General features: G+C 42.3%; 1 protein-coding gene across 1 annotated transcript; it reads right to left on the reverse strand.

The window, feature by feature from the left end:
* Positions 1 to 1,525: 1,525 nt before the first annotated feature.
* Positions 1,526 to 17,349, reverse strand: LOC147637263 (uncharacterized). The gene is made up of 2 exons (XM_086801029.1): positions 16,326 to 17,349; positions 1,526 to 1,608 (listed from the first exon to the last, which is right to left on the reverse strand). Exons 1-2 carry the CDS (start codon positions 17,344 to 17,346, stop codon positions 1,526 to 1,528), a joined length of 1,104 nt encoding a protein of 367 aa, XP_086657155.1. The 5' UTR covers positions 17,347 to 17,349.
* Between the last annotated feature and the right edge of the window lie 903 nt (positions 17,350 to 18,252).

Here is an 18,252-nt window from a genome sequence, read left to right on the forward strand (position 1 = left end):
GTGACAATGGAGAGGAAATTGAGAGTGTGAAATGTCTCCTCAAGCAAAAATTTGACATAAAGGAGTTGGATGAGCTAAGGTACTTCATTGGCATTGAGGTCATTAGGATGGCCAAGGGTATATGGTTGTCACAGAGGCAGTATACATTGGCCATGCTGTCCAAATATATGGCATGGCTAGTTATAAGCCAATTTTTATGCCATTAGATTCAAATGGCAAGTTGAGAGCAATTGCGGGGAGTGAGATTTTGGAAAACCCTACTATGTACAGGAAGATAGTGGGTAACTTGATCTACATGATGATCACCATGCCAGATTTGAACTATACAGTTGGATTGTAGAGTCAGTTTATGCAGGTTCCTCAGAAGCCACATTTGGATGGTGTGAGGCACACCTTACACTATGTGAAATCTACACACAATAGACTATGGTCTCTTTTATGAGGCTAGTACGGAGTTGCAGGTGTTTGGATACACTGGAGCAGATTGGGCTGGTGATCTCATAGATAGGAGATCTACCAGTGGTCCTGTGACATGGAGCAGCAAAAAATAGCCAACATTTGCCTTATTGAGTGTACAGAGGAAAAGTATAGGGGTGCTGCAATGGCAGCATGTGAGGTAGCTTGGTTGCGCAAGCTACTTGGTGATTTGGGGCTGCAAGTTGACAGACAAGTTGTCATCTATTGTGACAACCTTAGCAGTATACAATTGGCAAGAAACCCAATTTTTCATGTGTAGACCAAACACATTGAGGTCCACTATCATTTCATGAGAGAGAGAGAGAGAGAGAGTCCTAGCAGGAGATATTGATCTCATGTGTAGACCAAACACATTGAGGTCCACTATCATTTCATGAGAGAGAGAGAGAGAGAGAGAGAGAGAGAGAGAGAGAGAGAGAGAGAGTCCTAGCAGGAGATATTGATCTCATGTATGTTAGCGCACAGAGGAGCAGATAGCTAGCATTTTCACAAAAGCCTTGGGAGCAGAGAAACTTTGGAGATTCCAGACTATGCTTGGAGTCCTAAATATGAAGTTGAGCTTGAGGAGGAGTGTAGAGATGTCAAGCTCAAAACAAGCTGACACTTATGATATGCCTAGGTGACCATTTTTGCCACTTACATCACTGGCGTGTTTGGTAGGATACTGACGTGATAGATCTTTGCCAGTGATTCTGCAGCAGCTGGACTACACTAGCTACTACTAGTCCACCATTGAGTTATGGCATATTTATCTTGCTAGCTCACTCACTTAGCGTGTTCACATTATGGACTGTGTGTACATAGTATTAGTACTTATGTTGTATTTCCTTTATCTTTTTTTGTAGAACCCTTTTGTGGAGAAGAAGAAGAACAACAATTTTTAGCCTCTCATCTTGTGTGTTCTCTTCTAGGGTTTATGTGAGTGTGTGTGTGTGTGCTTGTAAGAGCTTAAGCTCTCTTCCTCCCTACATCTTTTCATTCACTACTACAAACCATACTAGCAAAATCTAATCTTTCTTTAGTGTGGATGTAAAGAAATATAGATACATTATGTGTTGTCATCACCATCACTGATTCGTAACCTTGATTCAACATACTCTACCACCCACAGCTTCTGAAGCATGGTAAGTTCTTAAGAACCAATATGAGATAAGGAATCAGACGAGGATTCAAATCCTTGAGAATGAGCTTACTCTACCACCCACAGCTTCTGAAGCATGGTAAGTTCTTAAGAACCAATATGAGATAAGGAATCAGACGAGGATTCAAATCCTTGAGAATGAGCTTGCACGTAAAAAGTCATTCTAAAGAAGAAGCAATTGAGCAGTGCATACTGTGAATAAAGAATCTTGGGGGGTGCACTACTAGAAAACCCTTGGTATCATGTGCGTTCAAGAGGTATTTAAAAAACCCCTTAACTAAAATTTCTCCCCCAATAAAACAACCCCTCTTTACTTATGAACTAACAGATTTTTTCTAAAGTTGAATTAAAAACCCCTCATGTTAATGTAATTCTGTTAATTTTTTTCAATGTATCTAATTAAAAAACCCCTCCTACTGTACACTAACATTTTTTGAGGTGAACCCCCTGAGTAAAGAATATACAAAACCAATTGTGGAAAAAGTGGGGGTAACTGAGGCCAATGAAGAATTGGCATACATGTGGATCAAGTTTTTTCCCCGATGAATGATATTTTGGTGACATCATTAAACATGCATGTGCGCAATATTGGTGAAGGTCGAAGAGATGTGTTTTAAATTCAAAGATGGTAGTGACACTATATTCTTGACAAAATGCAATGAAAGGTAAGGGAGGTAAGGGGAAGGGCTCCAAATGCAAAGAAATGTAAGGGGAAGGGCTCCAAATGCAAAGAAATGTAAGGGGAAGGGCTCCAATAATCCCAATGCTTCTTAGAAGAAGAAATCAAAGACAAAGTGTTTCTACTGCGAGACAAGTCTAGTCATGTGATGAAATTATGTAGACCGAAGGACTTGGATGAGAAGAATGTTACTTTAAAGCTGTTAAAAAAGGAGTCTCAGAATAGTGCTAAAAGCAGAGTGCTGATGAGGAATTAGAGTTGTTTATAGAAATCCAAGACATTTTTGCAAAGTCAAAACATTCCTCAACACTGAAGAAGCAAGATCTGTTACTCGGACATATGTCATAGATCTCCAATAAGCAATTATTTTCTTAAGATCTTGTTTGACAAAATCAAAATAAAAATTTAATAATGTATCATTTTTGGCAGTAGATCGTGGTCGACAGCTAGATCCTCTCACTAATGAGGAAGAGCTTGACCCCGATTTTTGCAAGGCTCTTCGCATAGAACTAGCCACAACCCTTCAAAGGTGAAGGGGAGAACTTGGGTGAGGCTGTGGAGAAGTGGGTTGAAGCCATGGAGGAATATTTTGATGCCACCAGATACAACAAGAGGAGTAAAATGGCTCTTGCTAGGCTGAAGATTGTGGAAACAGCCAGGGTGGCATGGAGAAACCATTGCGACACCAACCATCTGGATAGGAATACCTAGTCCTTGAATGATCTCAAAGCTTATCGAAGGAAGATATTTTGTCCCCCCCCCCCCCGGATTTTTGGAAACCAAGATGAATGAATTCTTAGAGCTAAAGGAGGGGAGCAAAACTATTGAAGAATATAATCAAGAATTTGCTCTTCTCCTCAAGTACTCACCACCACTAGACGAAGAGCAACTCATGGCCAGGTTTATTCAGGGAATGAATGAACCTTTAGACACCTTGGTCAAGAATGCAAGCTAGTTTCCATGGCTGGAGCTATAAGAATGGCAAAGGACTTCGCCAAAGCCTTCATCGTTATAGTCCCGCCAAAGCCAGCTCCCTCATCCTTCAAGAGATTCCAAACACCGGGAAGTTCTTCCAACCTTCCGTCTCCAAAGAGACACCAATGTCCCAACCAAAATCTGGAGTTAGGAAGTTTCAAGAATGAAGAAAGACCTTTTCCTCAAAGCTCTTTCTCAGGAACTTTGGCTCTTTCAAGAATGCAGAGGGAAGAGCTTTGAACAGGTGTTTCGGATGTCACGGGTTTGGTCACTAGCTCAAGGATTGCCCATCTCCTTCTATGGGCCAAGGGAGCCAGGGTCCCAGAATTCAGAGACAGAGTCCTTTGTATCAGTCCAATCAGGGTCCCGCGCACCAAAATTAGGGCAACCCCAAAAGGGTGCCAGCTCAGCCTGCAGCATCCAAGTAAAGCAGTCTCCGAAATCCCTCCCAGAATTGGGGTAACCAAGAGAGAGAGAGTTCCACTTCTTTAGACTGCAGCAGCTAGATCCGTCACTATAGCTGAGGAAGTGGAGGAAGAAAAAGGATAGATCTATGCCACAATTGAGCATCAGGGGAAGAATCCTCAATTTTCAGTCCTCCAGACTCCAGTAGAGTACCAGGGTAAGCGATTCAAGCTTTTGATTGATTTAGGCAATACTCATTCTTTTATTTTCCCAGGATGTCTGTGTAAGTTAGTCCTAAATCAAAAATCAGGAAAACCTATGCAAGTGGATTTGGCCAGTGGAAAGATTCTTTTCACACACCTTGAGACGACAGACCTTATTCAGTTTAGTCTAGATGGGAACGTAACAGATTGCCAGTTTAGAGTCCTACCCTTGGGAATCTATGATGAAATCCTTGGAATGGATTGGCTCCATAAGAATCAGGCTGACATTCATTGTCACAATGGAACCATCTCTTTCCTTGACCTTCACAGGAATAAAGTTCAAGGAACTGGAATTTCTGGATCCCTAGTGCTACAATTAGTCAAGGCTTCTAAATTGTTAAAAGGGCTCAGAAAGAGGCAAGCTGTTTATGTCGTTAAGATGAATCCAGTAGTAGATGTAAAATGCAAGGCTAAATAACCAGAGTGGTTAAGTGAGTATGCAGATGTGTTCCCAGAATAGCTGACTGAGATGCCTGTGTCTCGTGAAGTAGATCATGAGATCGAGTTAACCCTCGGAGCTTAGCCAGTAGCCCATTGTGCATAAAAAATGCCAGTCCTTGAAGCCATAGAACTTAAGGAGCAGTTAAGACAATTGTTAGAGCATAGATTCGTCAGACCCACTGTCTCACCTTGGGGTGCGCCCGTTTTCTTTCAAAAGAAGAAAGATGGAATGTTAAGACTCTATATTGATGACTACAGAGAGTTGAATCAATTAACAATTAAAAATAAGTATCCTATCCCTAGGATTAATGAACTTCTGGATCGGTTAAGTGGGACCCAAATTTTCACAAAGATAGATCTTAAATCCGGGTACTACCAGATCAGAATTAAGGAACATGACATCCCGAAGACAGCATTCAATACTCGCTATGGGCATTATGAGTTCACAATCATGCCGTTTGGATTGACTAATGCCCCGGTGATGTTTAATCGTCTTATGTAGGATATTCTTAGAGAATACTTGGATGATTTTGTTCTTTGATGACATCTTGGTATACTCAAAGAATGTTGTAGATCATGAAGATCATGTGCGTAAGGTCCTGGAAATCCTAAGGAAGCACCAACTCTTTGCAAAAAAGAGAAAGTATTCTTTCTCTACTCACACCAGGTAGAATACTTGGGATTCATAGTGTCTAAAGATGGGATTTCTCCTGACCCCCGCAAAGATCCAAGCAGTCGTAGATTGGCCAGAAACCAAGACGGTAAAGGAAGTCAGAGGATTTCTAGGATTAACCGGATGGTATAGGATCTTTATACCCAGGTATGCTTAGATAGCATCCCCTTTAACTAACCTTCTTAAGAAGAGTACCCTATTTGAGTGGACTGCAATGTGTCAGAGTGCCTTTGATAAGCTGAAGACAGCATTAGTAACCAACCTTGTCCTTAAATTGCTAGATTTTACCAAACCTTTTGAGGTAGTTACTGATGCCAGTGGGTTTTCCCTAGGCGGTGCTCTTATGCAGGAAGGCCATGCAGTGGCCTATGAATCTAGAAAGCTCAGAACACATGAGAGAAATTATGCCATCCACCATGACTTGAAGTTACTCTCTGTAGTTTATGCTCTGAAGTTATGGAGACATTATCTTTTGGGATAGAGGTTCACCTTGATGAGACAGATCATCAAAGTCTGAAGTGGATCTTTACCCAAAGGGATCTCAACTTGCGTCAAAGGAGATGGATGCAGACCCTACAGGAATTCGATTTTGAAATTAAGTATTGGCCAGGGAAAGAAAATGTGGTGGTAGATGCGCTCAGCAGAAAAACCTCCTTGCTTGCAATTTCAGTGGTGTGAAATCCATTAATCATTGAAGCAAGGGAGAGAATCATGCAGGACAAATTATTTGCCCCTATTGCTACCCTTCTGATGCAGGAAAGCAAGACTCCTAAGGAAATGAGTCAAGTTCTTGGGTACAAATTGGATGAAGGATGCATGTATTATAATAATCGGCTATGTATTCCCAATGAAGAGGGAATAAAGGGAAGGATTATGAGAGAAGCCCATGATAGCCTGATAGCTGGACATCCAGGGTTTATAAAAACCTATATGTCTATGAAGAAAAGCTTCTTTTGGCCAGGACTCAAAAAGGATGTACTTGATCATGTGCGGCAATGCTTAATGTGTCAGAGAGTCAAGGCAAAGAGAGTCAAGATGCCAGGAAAACTACAACCTCTAGACATTCCATAAAGTGGGAATGCATCAGTATGGACTTTGTCACTAGATTACCTTCAGTACAATCAGGTTACAACTCCATTTTTGTGGTAGTTGACAGACTAACCAAAGTTTCCCATCTGATTCCAGTGAAAGATACATACACTGCAGTGGATGTTGCCAGAGATTTCCAGTGAAAGATACATACACTACAGGGGATGTTGCCAGAGTTTTCCTTAAAGAGATATTCAGATTTCATGGCTTACCCAGGAAGATAGTAAGTGACAGAGATCCCAAGTTCACGTCAAAATTCTGGACTGCATTCTTCGAAGCAGTAGGAACTTTCTTGGATCTCAGTACAGCCTATCACCTCGAAACAGATGGCCAGACTAAAAGAGTGAATCAGGTAATAGAAAATATCCTTCGATCAAGGAACCCAAGAAGTGGTTAAGCCATTTGCACCTAGTTGAATTTGCTTATAATGCTTATCATCAAAGCATTGGGATGAGCCCTTTCAAAGATCTGTATGGACAAGATTGCCTTATACCATTGACTTGGTCCGACCCAGTAATCAAAGTCGAGATGTCCATACAAATGCTTAATGACATGGACCAGCAAATGCAATCAATCCGTAAAGATATTAAGGTAGCCCAAGATAGGCAAAAGTAATATGCAGATAAAAAGTGATCAGAGAGAGAGTTTGAATAATCAGATATGGTCTTCATTCGAGTATGGCCAAAAAGAAGTTCCTTATCTTTAGGGAAGTACAAGAAGCTCTCTCCTAGATACTATGGACCGTATGCTGTTATAAAGAAAGTAGGCGATCTAGTTAATAAACTTCTTCTTCCTCCCCATCTCAAGGTACATAATGTATTCCATGTCACTTTGCTTAAGAGATATGTACCCAGCCCGAGTCACGTGCTTGATGTGATGAACAATTGATTTCGCCGACTCAAGGCCAGATGGTACTCCAACCTGTAGAAATCCTTGACATTCAGGAGAAGGTTCTAAGGAGCAGAGTCCTTAGAGAGTTTTAAGTCAAGTGGAAGACACCACCTGGGAGAAAAAAGAAGAGATGGTAAAAGATTTGCGAGATGAGGACATCTTGTGTCTGTTCTTGATGCTTTACCTGAGTCATATCAGACTTTTGCTTCCACGTGGAGACTTGTTACTGAGTAATGTTGTCAAGTATGATACTTTAGTCAACAAGCTCTTACAAGAAGCACAGTCTAGGCAAAATAGGGCTAGGCAGCATGTAGTTGATTAGGCATTTGTTGCTGCCCAGCAGAGAAGAAGTGGTAAGGCAGCCCTTTCCACTGTTTCTTCTCCTATTAGTAGGCCTGCAACTTCTTCTCCTTCCACAGGTAGCAACAATAGGTCTGAGAAGGCTCTTGATAAAGGCAAGAAAAAGATCAGGTGCAACTATTGTAAGGCAACTGATCATGTCATTAAGAATTGCCCTAAGCTAAAGGCTAAGCTAAAGAGGCAAAGAAGAAAGAGTCAAATGCAGCCATAATAGTGGATGCTTCTACAAATGCAGATTCTGTAAATATTGTGCAGGATACAGAATGGGCGTTTAGCGTGTATTGCCAGTATGACCCATCTGTACATGATGCATGTTTGGCAGTTTCTGTTGACTCTGATGTATGGTATTTTGACAGTGGTGCTACAAAGCACATTACCTCGCATCGTGGTATGTTCACTTGTCTTGAGGCTGTCTCTAATGGGAATACTGTCACATGTGCCAATAATGCTTCTTACCTAGTGAAGGGCATTGGTAAAATTATGCTTACTACTGCAAATGGCAGCGCTTTCACACTTTCAGATGCTTTGTATGTGCCAGGGATAAAGAAGAATCTATTGTCTATCTTTGTGCTTGCTAGACTTGGATTTGTAGTCAAATTTGTGGATAACAAATGTAGTGTTTATGATTTGACTTCTGGTGATACGATTATTGCATCTGGCACCTTGTTTCGTGGGCTGTATAGGCTCAATTCTTATGACAAGTGTGTGGAAGATTCAGCAAATACAGTTTCTCTTGAAAAGGCAGTTTCAGATGCAAAACTATGGCATGCTCGTTTTGGTCATCTGAACTTTGCTAGTTTGCTGCGTTTGCAGAAATTTGATATGGTTGCTTCATTGCCCCCTCTTGAGGCACCATTGAAACATGTCTGTGAAGGCTGTATTTTGGGCAAAATGCAGCGTTCTGCGTTTCCAAAGGATGCCACTCGCAAATTGCAACTTGTACACAGTGATGTATGTGGGCCTATGCAAACTCCGTCATTTGGTAAACACTTGTACTTCGTGACTTTCATTGATGATTACTCAAGGCATGCATGGGTATATCCACTAAAGGAAAAGTCCGAAGTGTTTTTGTGCTTCAAATAGTTTTTGCTTATGGTTGAAAATGTATCCAATTGTAGGCACCCTCCATTCTGATTGAGGGGGGGAGTACATGTCTAAAGAGTTTGATGCATTTCTGGCCAGTCATTGGATAAAACACCAAAGTACAGTGTCGTATACCCCTCAGCAAAATGGTGTTGCTGAGTGGAAAAACAAGTCACTTATGGAGATTGCATGATATATGGTCAAGAGCCAAGCTTTGCCACATGTGTTTTGACTTGAGGCTGTCATGTGTGCTGCATATGTACTCAATAGGTGTTCCACTAATGCCTTGCAGTCTGTTACTCCATACGAAGCTTGGCATGGTATGAAGCCTTCTATTGGTCACTTGCGTGTCTTTGGTTGCTTGGCCTATGCTTTAGTGCCTGTGCAACAACATAGAAACTTGGATGATAAGGCTGTCAAATTGTGCGCTTTTGCCGCACAGATCGTAGTAGCTGGGGACTTGCCGGACACCGTATACGAGCCACGAATGGCTGCAAGCATACAACCAGGGAAGGAAGCTCAAACAGAATGCAAAGGGTGTGTCACTCACCGCTCAACTGCCGCCTTGAAGGATTCCCGCGTCGCAGCAGTGAAGAAGGAGCCGCCGTCGCCGCTCTACCGCCTCTCCGCCGCCGTGCCACTACACAGTGCTCGATTGCTCTCTTCACTCACTCTCTCTCTCTCTCACACACGCAGGAGAAGGAAACCAAGGAGATAAGGCAAGAGCACTCTTGTATTCACAACACATGAGAATGATGATTTTAGGGTTACATTTGACTCTTATAGGTGACTTGGCCGTTCACACTTGGGCGCCCATACATGGCCGGTCGATCCTAACCCTTATCCTACTAATATTCAAGGTGCGCCTCTCATCGACGATCACCCAATCCCTTCATCCTTAACATATGGTGCCGACAAGCCCGGCCCATGACTCAGAATATTTAAATTAATGACGTAAAACATAGTACGTTTCAATGTCCGTCATAGGTTAACATGCCCCCCTTCTTGATGTAGATTCCGTCCTCGGAAGCTAGGGTATGGTAAGCTCGAGAGGGTTGTTGTTGACTGTCTGCAAAACAGGGAAGTAGAGTGAAAGTATGCTGGAATTCAAAAGATATAAAGTGTATAAATTCAAGCATGTTAGACCACAATGGATGTTGCTATGAGAACTTAGTTTAAGGGTCACATGAATGAGCTAGTGTAGCAAATTAACAGGAGTTTAAAATTATTTAAAGTAAATCAAGAGTAAGCAAGGTGTCAAAGGTTAATCAAGGTTTATAACTGGCCTAAGTCAAGGAAAATAACCAAGCTTAATAAATAAACAGATAACCACACTGTGTCTACTCTAAGAACAAGTTAATACCACAAGCCTAGGGACACAAGAAACATCAGAGTTACAGGAGCTTTTTGCCTTTTTTTTTTAATGCACGTGACAACTTTTACACACAATGGCGACCTTCATAAGGCAAAACTAACATCGATCCTGGTACCATTAACACAAGGCATTATCCAAGAATCTATTAGCTCACTTTAGGCAAGGCTACCCCCTACCAACCAAGGCATCGGCGGTCTAGGGTAGAATACTTCTCGCCTACCAAGTATCAATAAGGCGATAGGCCAACATTAAAGCACATCATAGACTTGTATTGCCATTTATTGTAGGCTTTTTTTTAAAAAAAAATCTATTTCTTTTGATCTTCGCTCCTGAACTATAATTTATCTTGCATTCTTTCGACAAAGGGGTAATAGCTATGTCCTAGAGGTCAACACACACATGGCCAGGTGTCAAACATTAAGAAGGTTTGACCCTAGACCTAAGACAATCGTATTCCAAGGTTAACTAAAGACGTCATGCTGCCTAGGAATATTTCCAATAAAGTTAAGCTCATTAATGATTTACACTAGCATGCAAGCAACTTCAAAAACTAAGTAGTACATTGACAATTTCCATGTGGTCATGCATTATAGTTTATGCAATTAATTGAACAGTAAAAACGAAAGAAAGAGAGTAGGTATGGAAGAATTACACCTGTAATTGGAGATCTCCTTGATTTGACGAGACAGCTTGCAATTTGATGTAGATATATTTTGATGAACGTTGCAGCAGTCTCAGGACTTGAAAGCGAACCCACCTCAAACTTTTCAACCTGTACAATCAACTAACAAGGACTTTACCTCGAGAGGCACATCAATGTGAAAATTTCAAGACTTGTTTAAGGAATCTAAACTAGAAAAAACTTGAAAACACTAACCTACCTACCAGTCACCACACTACTACTGAGAATACGGTAAGAGGATGTTGTAGAGTCCTGGTTCTAGCCCTAAGGCTAAGCCTCTATCCGCATCATCCAAATAAATAAAGTCAACCTCAGTAGTGCCATGAGTTTCATCCGTCCATTCATCATTGTCAGATATTTCCTTTTCATTTTTCCATCCACATAAACTCATCAAAAATGTAACCATGCGAGGATAGTCATCTTGTGGAAAAGGAAAGCATTGGGCTATCGGGGATATGTCCTCTACTACGGAGTAGGGGTCAGTCATGGTCAATAGGCGAATTAGCCATTCTAATTCCTCAACATTTTCCTCTCTGGCTAGTACATCTATATGATCCCATTCAGTTTCAATTACAGGATAGCACATGTGGAATATCTGAGAAAGGTACAGATGATACCTCTCACCAAAGGTAAGAGTGGATGAAGTGTATGATGATCGGGCATCTGCCATATCTGCAAACACATATATAGCATCAGTAGGTTTATGACAAGTCAATCTAGTTCTTGATTGTATACGGATATTTCTCTTGTTTTTGTGCTCTTGCTCTTTTTACTATTTTTTGTTTTTCTTTTCTTTGTTTTAAAAAAAAAATGTATGAAGCTATATATGTACATCCCCTTGAATTTGGCAATTACATGGTAGGGGAGAAGGTTAAGGAGGAGGCATTAGAATGTCGAGCGTGAGTACATGCTCCCCCTTTCCTTAGGTAGATCATATTATTTGCAATGATGTTGCAGCCTCTTGGAACCAATTTGTCCAGCGGGTCATAGGTTGTGATGTGGGCAGATAGCTTTTTATGACCCTTGTGGCCACATCCAATTGCAGAGATGGTAGTGTACGCTCCCATTGACGAATGGAGGAAATGGTTTCCGATGATACTATTACAAGGGGAGACGTAGACTCATCAGTTTTTTGTTGGGTGTTGACAAGAGTAGGTGTAGAGCATGTAGAAACTTCTATATGAGTGTGTGCCTGGCATGAGGAGCTAGAAGCTTCATGTGGCTCCCCCCTTCCTGAGCTAGGTGGTAATGATCGATATCGTTTGGGAATCCAAACTAACTCTGGAAGAAGTGGTGCGGAGCACTCTATTACCTTTCCCTTACCACGGTCTTGAATTGTCATTGGGGTGGCAACAATTGGTTTGCAAGGTTTTACAGGTGATGTAGAGGGATTCAACTTATGTTTAGGGACCCAAATCTGGTCATTCCCCTCGTAGTACCCTTGGGCTACTAATAATTTTTTAGGGATCCATCGTGATGTTACATTGCCCTTTCTCAGGTGGGTAGCTGTTTTCTTCCTACGAGGCTTCTTGGTGGGCTGAACGAGATTGAGCAGGGGAAGTAGCTGTTAACGAAGCTTTTGGGACCCATTTGTATATACTCTTTGGCATAGTAAGCGGAGCTTTAGAGACCACCCTGCATGTTTCCACTCTTGGCGTTGAAGCGTTAGAGGAATGGCAAACAATCAAAGATGGTTTTGCCACTGGACTTTGTGAATTTTCATTATCTAATATTTGAGTGGATGACAGGTGCGGGATTTTGAGTGGTCAGACCTAGTGTTGGTTCTTGCGTCGTGACTCGTCTGGTTGCCCAATCGATATTGCATTTGGTGGCCATCATCCATTTGCGCCCTAAGTTTACAGTCCCTTCCATTGTACCAGCAGGCAAAAAGCTTTGAATTATGGTTCCCTTGTCATAAGCAACCGGAGTGTGCAGAATTCCTGAGACAGGGGTTTTCTTCTTGTTGATTCCTTGAACTTGGATAGAACTCTTGGATAAAGGTGCTTTTCCTAGTTGACACCACACGCCATATGATAGCAAATTGTGTTGAGCTCCTGTATCCAATAATGCATTATACAGCACCTCCCCGTAAGGACTCTGTAACTCAATTGGGTATCTTAGAGGTGGGTCAGATTCCAGTGAATCCTCATCTGCCTCCTCGAAAAATGCTTGTGTAATCCCCAAGTTGGCTTCTCGTTGTCGCCTAGCACGCTGTTGACGTTCTTTGGCTTCGACTCTCGCTTGTATCTTTTTAAGCTCAACTTGTTCTTTAGCTGCCTTCTTTTGATGGATTGCATGTAACTCCTCCTCGCTCAGGGGGTCATAGTATCTTTTGAATTTACTCCCATTAAGGAATCCAATGGTTTCAACTCCGTCGAGAGTCTCCACTCTGATGGTACCTTGCAGGGTAATTTCACATACTCTATATGGTCCCTTACCAGCATATTTGAGCTTCTTCTTTTCGTTTCGCACTCCATACATCAGGACTTTATCCCCAACCTTGATGTCCTTGTCCTTTAGATGGCGATCAAACCATTTTTTCCTTCTATCCTTCTCCACAAGGGCATTGTATACAGCCAATTGTCTTTCTTCGTTTAGCCGCTCAAGGATATATAGACACTCTACTAAGGGATTACCATCCCAACCCTCTTGAGTAGCAACACGAAGACTAGGAATGACAAATTCCCACGGCATGACTGCTTCTTGGCCATATACCATTTTGAATGGTGTGCAATTAATAGCCACTTTGTACGCAGTACGATAGGCCCATAAAGTTGTCGTAAGCTTTAGATCCCAATCTGTGCGATGAGCTTCAACTGTCTTTGTCAAAATAGAGATTAAAGTCTTGTTGGTACTCTCGACTTGGCCATTCGCTTGCGGATCGTAAGGAGTAGATTTATGATGGGATATCATGAAATTTGTTGTGAGCTCCTTAATCACTTCATTTATAAAATGCATACCATTGTCGCTCACAAGTTCAAAAGGACAACCGAATCGTGTGATTATATTTTCAAAGAGGAACTTGGCTGTTGTCCTCGCATCTGCCTTACGTGTCGCTTTCGCTTCAGCCCATTTGGTCATATAGTCAGTGGCCACAATAATATAGCGAGATTGTGTGTTTCGGGCCGCTGGACTAATTGGACCTACAAAGTCTAAACCCCACTTTTCAAATGGTTGGTTTACTTTGATCGGATGTAGGGGCATCTGATCTTTCCTTTGGGGTTTCTTATGTCGTTGGCATTCATCGCAACTCTTCACAAAGAGTGATGCGTCTTGGAACATAGTGGGCCACCAATACCCTGATTGTAAGATTTTTCGCGCAGTTAAGTCTCCTGAGAAGTGACCACCAGCTACGCCCATATGTGCCTCTTGCAAAATGTATAGATACTCATCCTCTCGGGCACAACGCCTAAGAACGTCATCCTTTCCTCTTTTATAAAGAGTCCCGGCTATCAGGCAATAGGGTTCGCATTCTTTGATTAGCTTTCGAGCTAGATCTTTACGAAGCTCCTTGGGTGGAAAGCCATTAACCAAAAAGTTAACAATCTTCTCACTCCATTCAGGCATTGTCTCCACCATGAACAGGGAAGTGTCCGGTAAGTCATCATCAACCCCCGTAGGAGCCTCACCATTAGGTATGCGAGACAAATGATCAGCCATAACATGTTTTTTGCCAGGTCTCACAACAACAGTGAAATCAAACTCAAGAAGAATCAATAGCCATAGTGTGATTCTTCCTGTGGAGCATGGTTTGTTTACCAGATACAACAATGCTTGATGATCTACATAGAAAACAAACTTGGTGGCAAGGAGGTAATAACGAAATTTCCTTACTGCATATATCATTGCCAACCCTTCTCGCTCCGTAGTGGTGTAGTTCATCTCAGCATCGTTCAACTCGACTGGCAAAGCTAATGGGGTAGTCTAGCTTGTGTTCTCTAGGTTGAGTTAACACACACCCAATAGCAAAGTTTGATGCATCAATATGCACATGGAAGAGTAAATCCCAGTTAAGCATTCTCAAGATTAGAGCACTCGCCAAGGCCTTCTTTAATAGCTCATAGGCACGGTCACATTCTTCGGTCCAAATAAACTCGATGAGAAGCTTATACAATGGTCGAGCTATCTCGGTGAAGAATAGAATAAACCTTCGATAATAACCAACATGGCCCATAAACCGTTGGACTCCTTTGTAGTTGGTGGGTGGGGGTAATTCCAAAATGACCTTGATTTTACTCTCGTCAGTGGAAATCCCAGTTTTGGACACTATATGCCCTAAGATAACTCCGTGTTAAACCCAGAATTGGCATTTGAAAGGTTCAAGGAGATGCGATATAATCTACACCTTTCAAATATTTTTCGTAAACACATCAAGTGCTCGTCCCAAGAGGAATGAACACAAAGATCATCTAAGAAATCTTCACAGAAGTCCCTTAGATATTCCTTAAAGGCCGTGTTTATCAATCGTTGGAATGTTGCAGGTGCATTGGTCAAGCCAAAAGCCATGACGCGAAAGGCAAACACTCCAAACTCCGTGATAAATGCTGTTTTAGCTTGGTCCTCGACTGCAATTGTGATCTGATTGTAACCCGAGTACCCATCTAAAAAGCTATATGCCTCCTTGCCTGCCACTCTTTCAAGCACATGTTCAGAATATGGCAAGGGGTAATGATCCTTTCTGGTGGCTGCATTAACCTTTTTGAGATCAATGCACACTCTGAGTTTCCCATTCTTCTTTGGCACGATGACTATCGGAGAAACCCATTCTGAGTGCTCAATTGGGTATATGAATCCACATTTTACCAGCTTTTCAATTTCCTCTTGTACAATCTTTGCATACTTAGGATTCATTGGGTAGGGACGTTGCTGGACTGGTTTAGCAGTGCTAATCATTGGAATCGTGTGTTGCACCACCGAGGGTGGAACACCCTTCATATCATGATATGTCCAAGCAAATATGTCCTTGAATTCTTTAAGAAGCTTCGTAAGTGCAGCTTCTTCCGCCTTGGTGAGGTCTTGAGCAATAAAAACTGGTTTAGACTCCTCACCCGGATCTGCTAAGTCTATCTCCTTAACTACTGCAGGGCCATCGTAGACACCGCTACTCCCATTGGTAGGCGTTCGTTGGGCTTTTGTGTAGACTACTTTACGTTCCCCTGTGGTGAATGATTTGAAATGCTCGGGTGCGGGGTGTAAGTCTATTGGTTCTTGTTGTGCCAGGATTTTTTCTTTCAATTCCACTTCCTTTTGTTGTTGAGCCAACTCTTGGTTTTGCCGCCTTCTTGCAGTACGACTTAGTTTCGGCTTCTCTTCGATTTCTAATTGGGCGACGTCATGAGGTTGCGGAATACACCACATGACACTTTGGAGGTATTGTCCCCAATTATCCGCTATCTTCCGATGAGCATCAATGGCTCCTACATAACTAAGCCATTCTGTAGTGGATCTTTCCTTGTTTATTGCAGTGCATACATTAGCTTGATAGCGTTGGCGCTTATGTCTCGTTTTCTTCTTACCAAGTTTTTGATTTTTGTTTCTATCAAATTCGGACTCACTTGGTCGATCTTCACTTGTGTCCCCCTCACTTTCGGATGAACTGCAAGAGGTCACTGTCCTAGGCCTTGAGCACCTTGCTTCCACATTTGGGTGAATATTTGATTCATTTTCCCCATCAGGCTCAGGGTCAGTTTCTTCTTGAGATTCATACTCAGAGTTGCATTGGTAAGAGTCTTCGCTACTTTCAGTGTCGGTGGAGTTTGCCACTTTCTCGCCATCAACAAGTGCATAACACCTATCATGTTTATTGGCACTAATGGTGGCATATCTTGCCCCTCAGGTGTTACCCAGCTTGTGCCTCTATTCCCCCATGTGTCTATGGTTGCCGCTAGGTGTACCCAATCCACGTTATCCGACTCAGTCATACCCGGTAGGACATCCATATAAAGAGAATCTTTCCCATCATCAGTCTCTTTTTTGCATGTATAGCAATACCTTAATGGGGCGGAGTGAATAGTGGTATCCGATCGATTATCAATGATAACCTTGCTTCCTAAAGGATGTGCACGACCATTCTCAAGATCAACTCGAATGACAGAGTCCTGGAATTGTAGGTAGACATGGTTTTTTGACCAGTCATGCACCATTTGTGCTTCCCTCATGAAAGGACGTCCTAAGATCATTTGATATGACATAGGATGCTTGGAGAAATCCATTACAATGAAGGTATGTCTTACCTTGTACCCCAGAACCTTGATCTTAAGGTCCCTTAACATTCCAATAGGCTTAGCAATAGTTCCGTTTGCCATCTTAACCACTATGTTTGTGACTTCGAGGTGAGGTCTTCCCATAGATTCCCAACAGTTTTTAGTCACAATGCTCACGCCAGCACCACCATCAAGGATTCCCTTTAGAGTTAACCCCTTGGTAGTAATGGGGAGGGTTGCATTAGATTCGTCCCCTTCAAAGTACTGTCCCAACTTGTTAATAGGTATTTCCACGATCGAGTTTTCATCTAGATTGGGTTGTAGATTCCAATGTTCCTTCTCATCTTGAAGCGTGTCGGCTCTATCCATATTTGCAAATTGTGGTAGCCCCGCCTTTAGTTCTCCATTGAGAAATGCCCGAAGAGCTAAGAATAGCTCAGGATCTCCGTATAATTTGGATATGATCGTGGTCCTGATTTCAGAGGACATGAAATCCATTAGCTTAGACACATTCAACGGTACTTTTCGAGACATCGCCCCTTGACTAGGGACTTGTGAAGATGGAATCACTTCCTCTTCAATGGGCTCAGGCATTCCCTCACTAAACATTCTTTCCAGCAAGAAGGGTGTTTGCCCACTTTCGGATGTCCTATCCTCACTTTCTTCCCGAATGATACTAGGTATAGCTAACGGTTTATGGTTCCGGTGAGGCTGAACTTGCGTAGGAAACATTGTGTCTGGAATTTTGATTTTTCTCGGGTTTGGCTCCAGTTCTCTTTGTGTTTCTTCCACCAAACCCCTTAAGTGTTGCACTTGTTCAATCTCCTAAACTGGGTTTGGGTAAGTTTCAATCTTTTTCTTGAGGGTTTTTGGCCCACGTGGCTTGTCTTGGGGAGTCTCAGTCAGTTTGGGTGGTCGAGAGGGCATTAACTGACTTGGTTGTGGGCCCGAGGAAGTTTCCTTCTGTTTTCCCTTATTTAGGTACTCACTTGATTCTCCTTCATTGAGCTCCCGAGTGGGTTCCTCCCTTAAGGTAGTGGCTTTGGTCCCCATGGTTTCTATTGAATCAGAATCATCTTCAGGATCATTCATATACACGGGGTCGTCTCCTGTCCCTATGTTAGTCTTTGAACTGGGCTTGGAGCTCGTGGCATTAAGCGATCTCTTTCGTCGTGTTTTCTTTTTCCTTGCCTGAGCGATTGATGCAGTATCCCTCTCTTCAAGAATGTAGTTTTGATTTTGAAGCATTGACCGTGTAACTACATTCGCGGGTACAACAGGTGTGGTTCCTCGTGCTTGGTTGGTGACCTCAACCAAATTCAATGGCGTAATCTTGGGTGCATTAGGATTATGTGGACATTGAGCGATCAAATGATCTATGCCACAACGATTACATGTAAGTACCGGCATTCCCGATGTGCCCCCTTGATTTGGTTGCATTTGAGTAGCGATCTTCTGTAGCCTATTAGGGCACTCCGCTACACGATGCGGTCCACCACACTCATAGCATTGAAG

The sequence above is a fragment of the Cibotium barometz genome, chromosome 7, assembly GCF_041138505.1.
Source record: "Cibotium barometz isolate CiBa-2024 chromosome 7, ASM4113850v1, whole genome shotgun sequence".
NCBI classification, from domain to species: domain Eukaryota; kingdom Viridiplantae; phylum Streptophyta; class Polypodiopsida; order Cyatheales; family Cibotiaceae; genus Cibotium; species Cibotium barometz.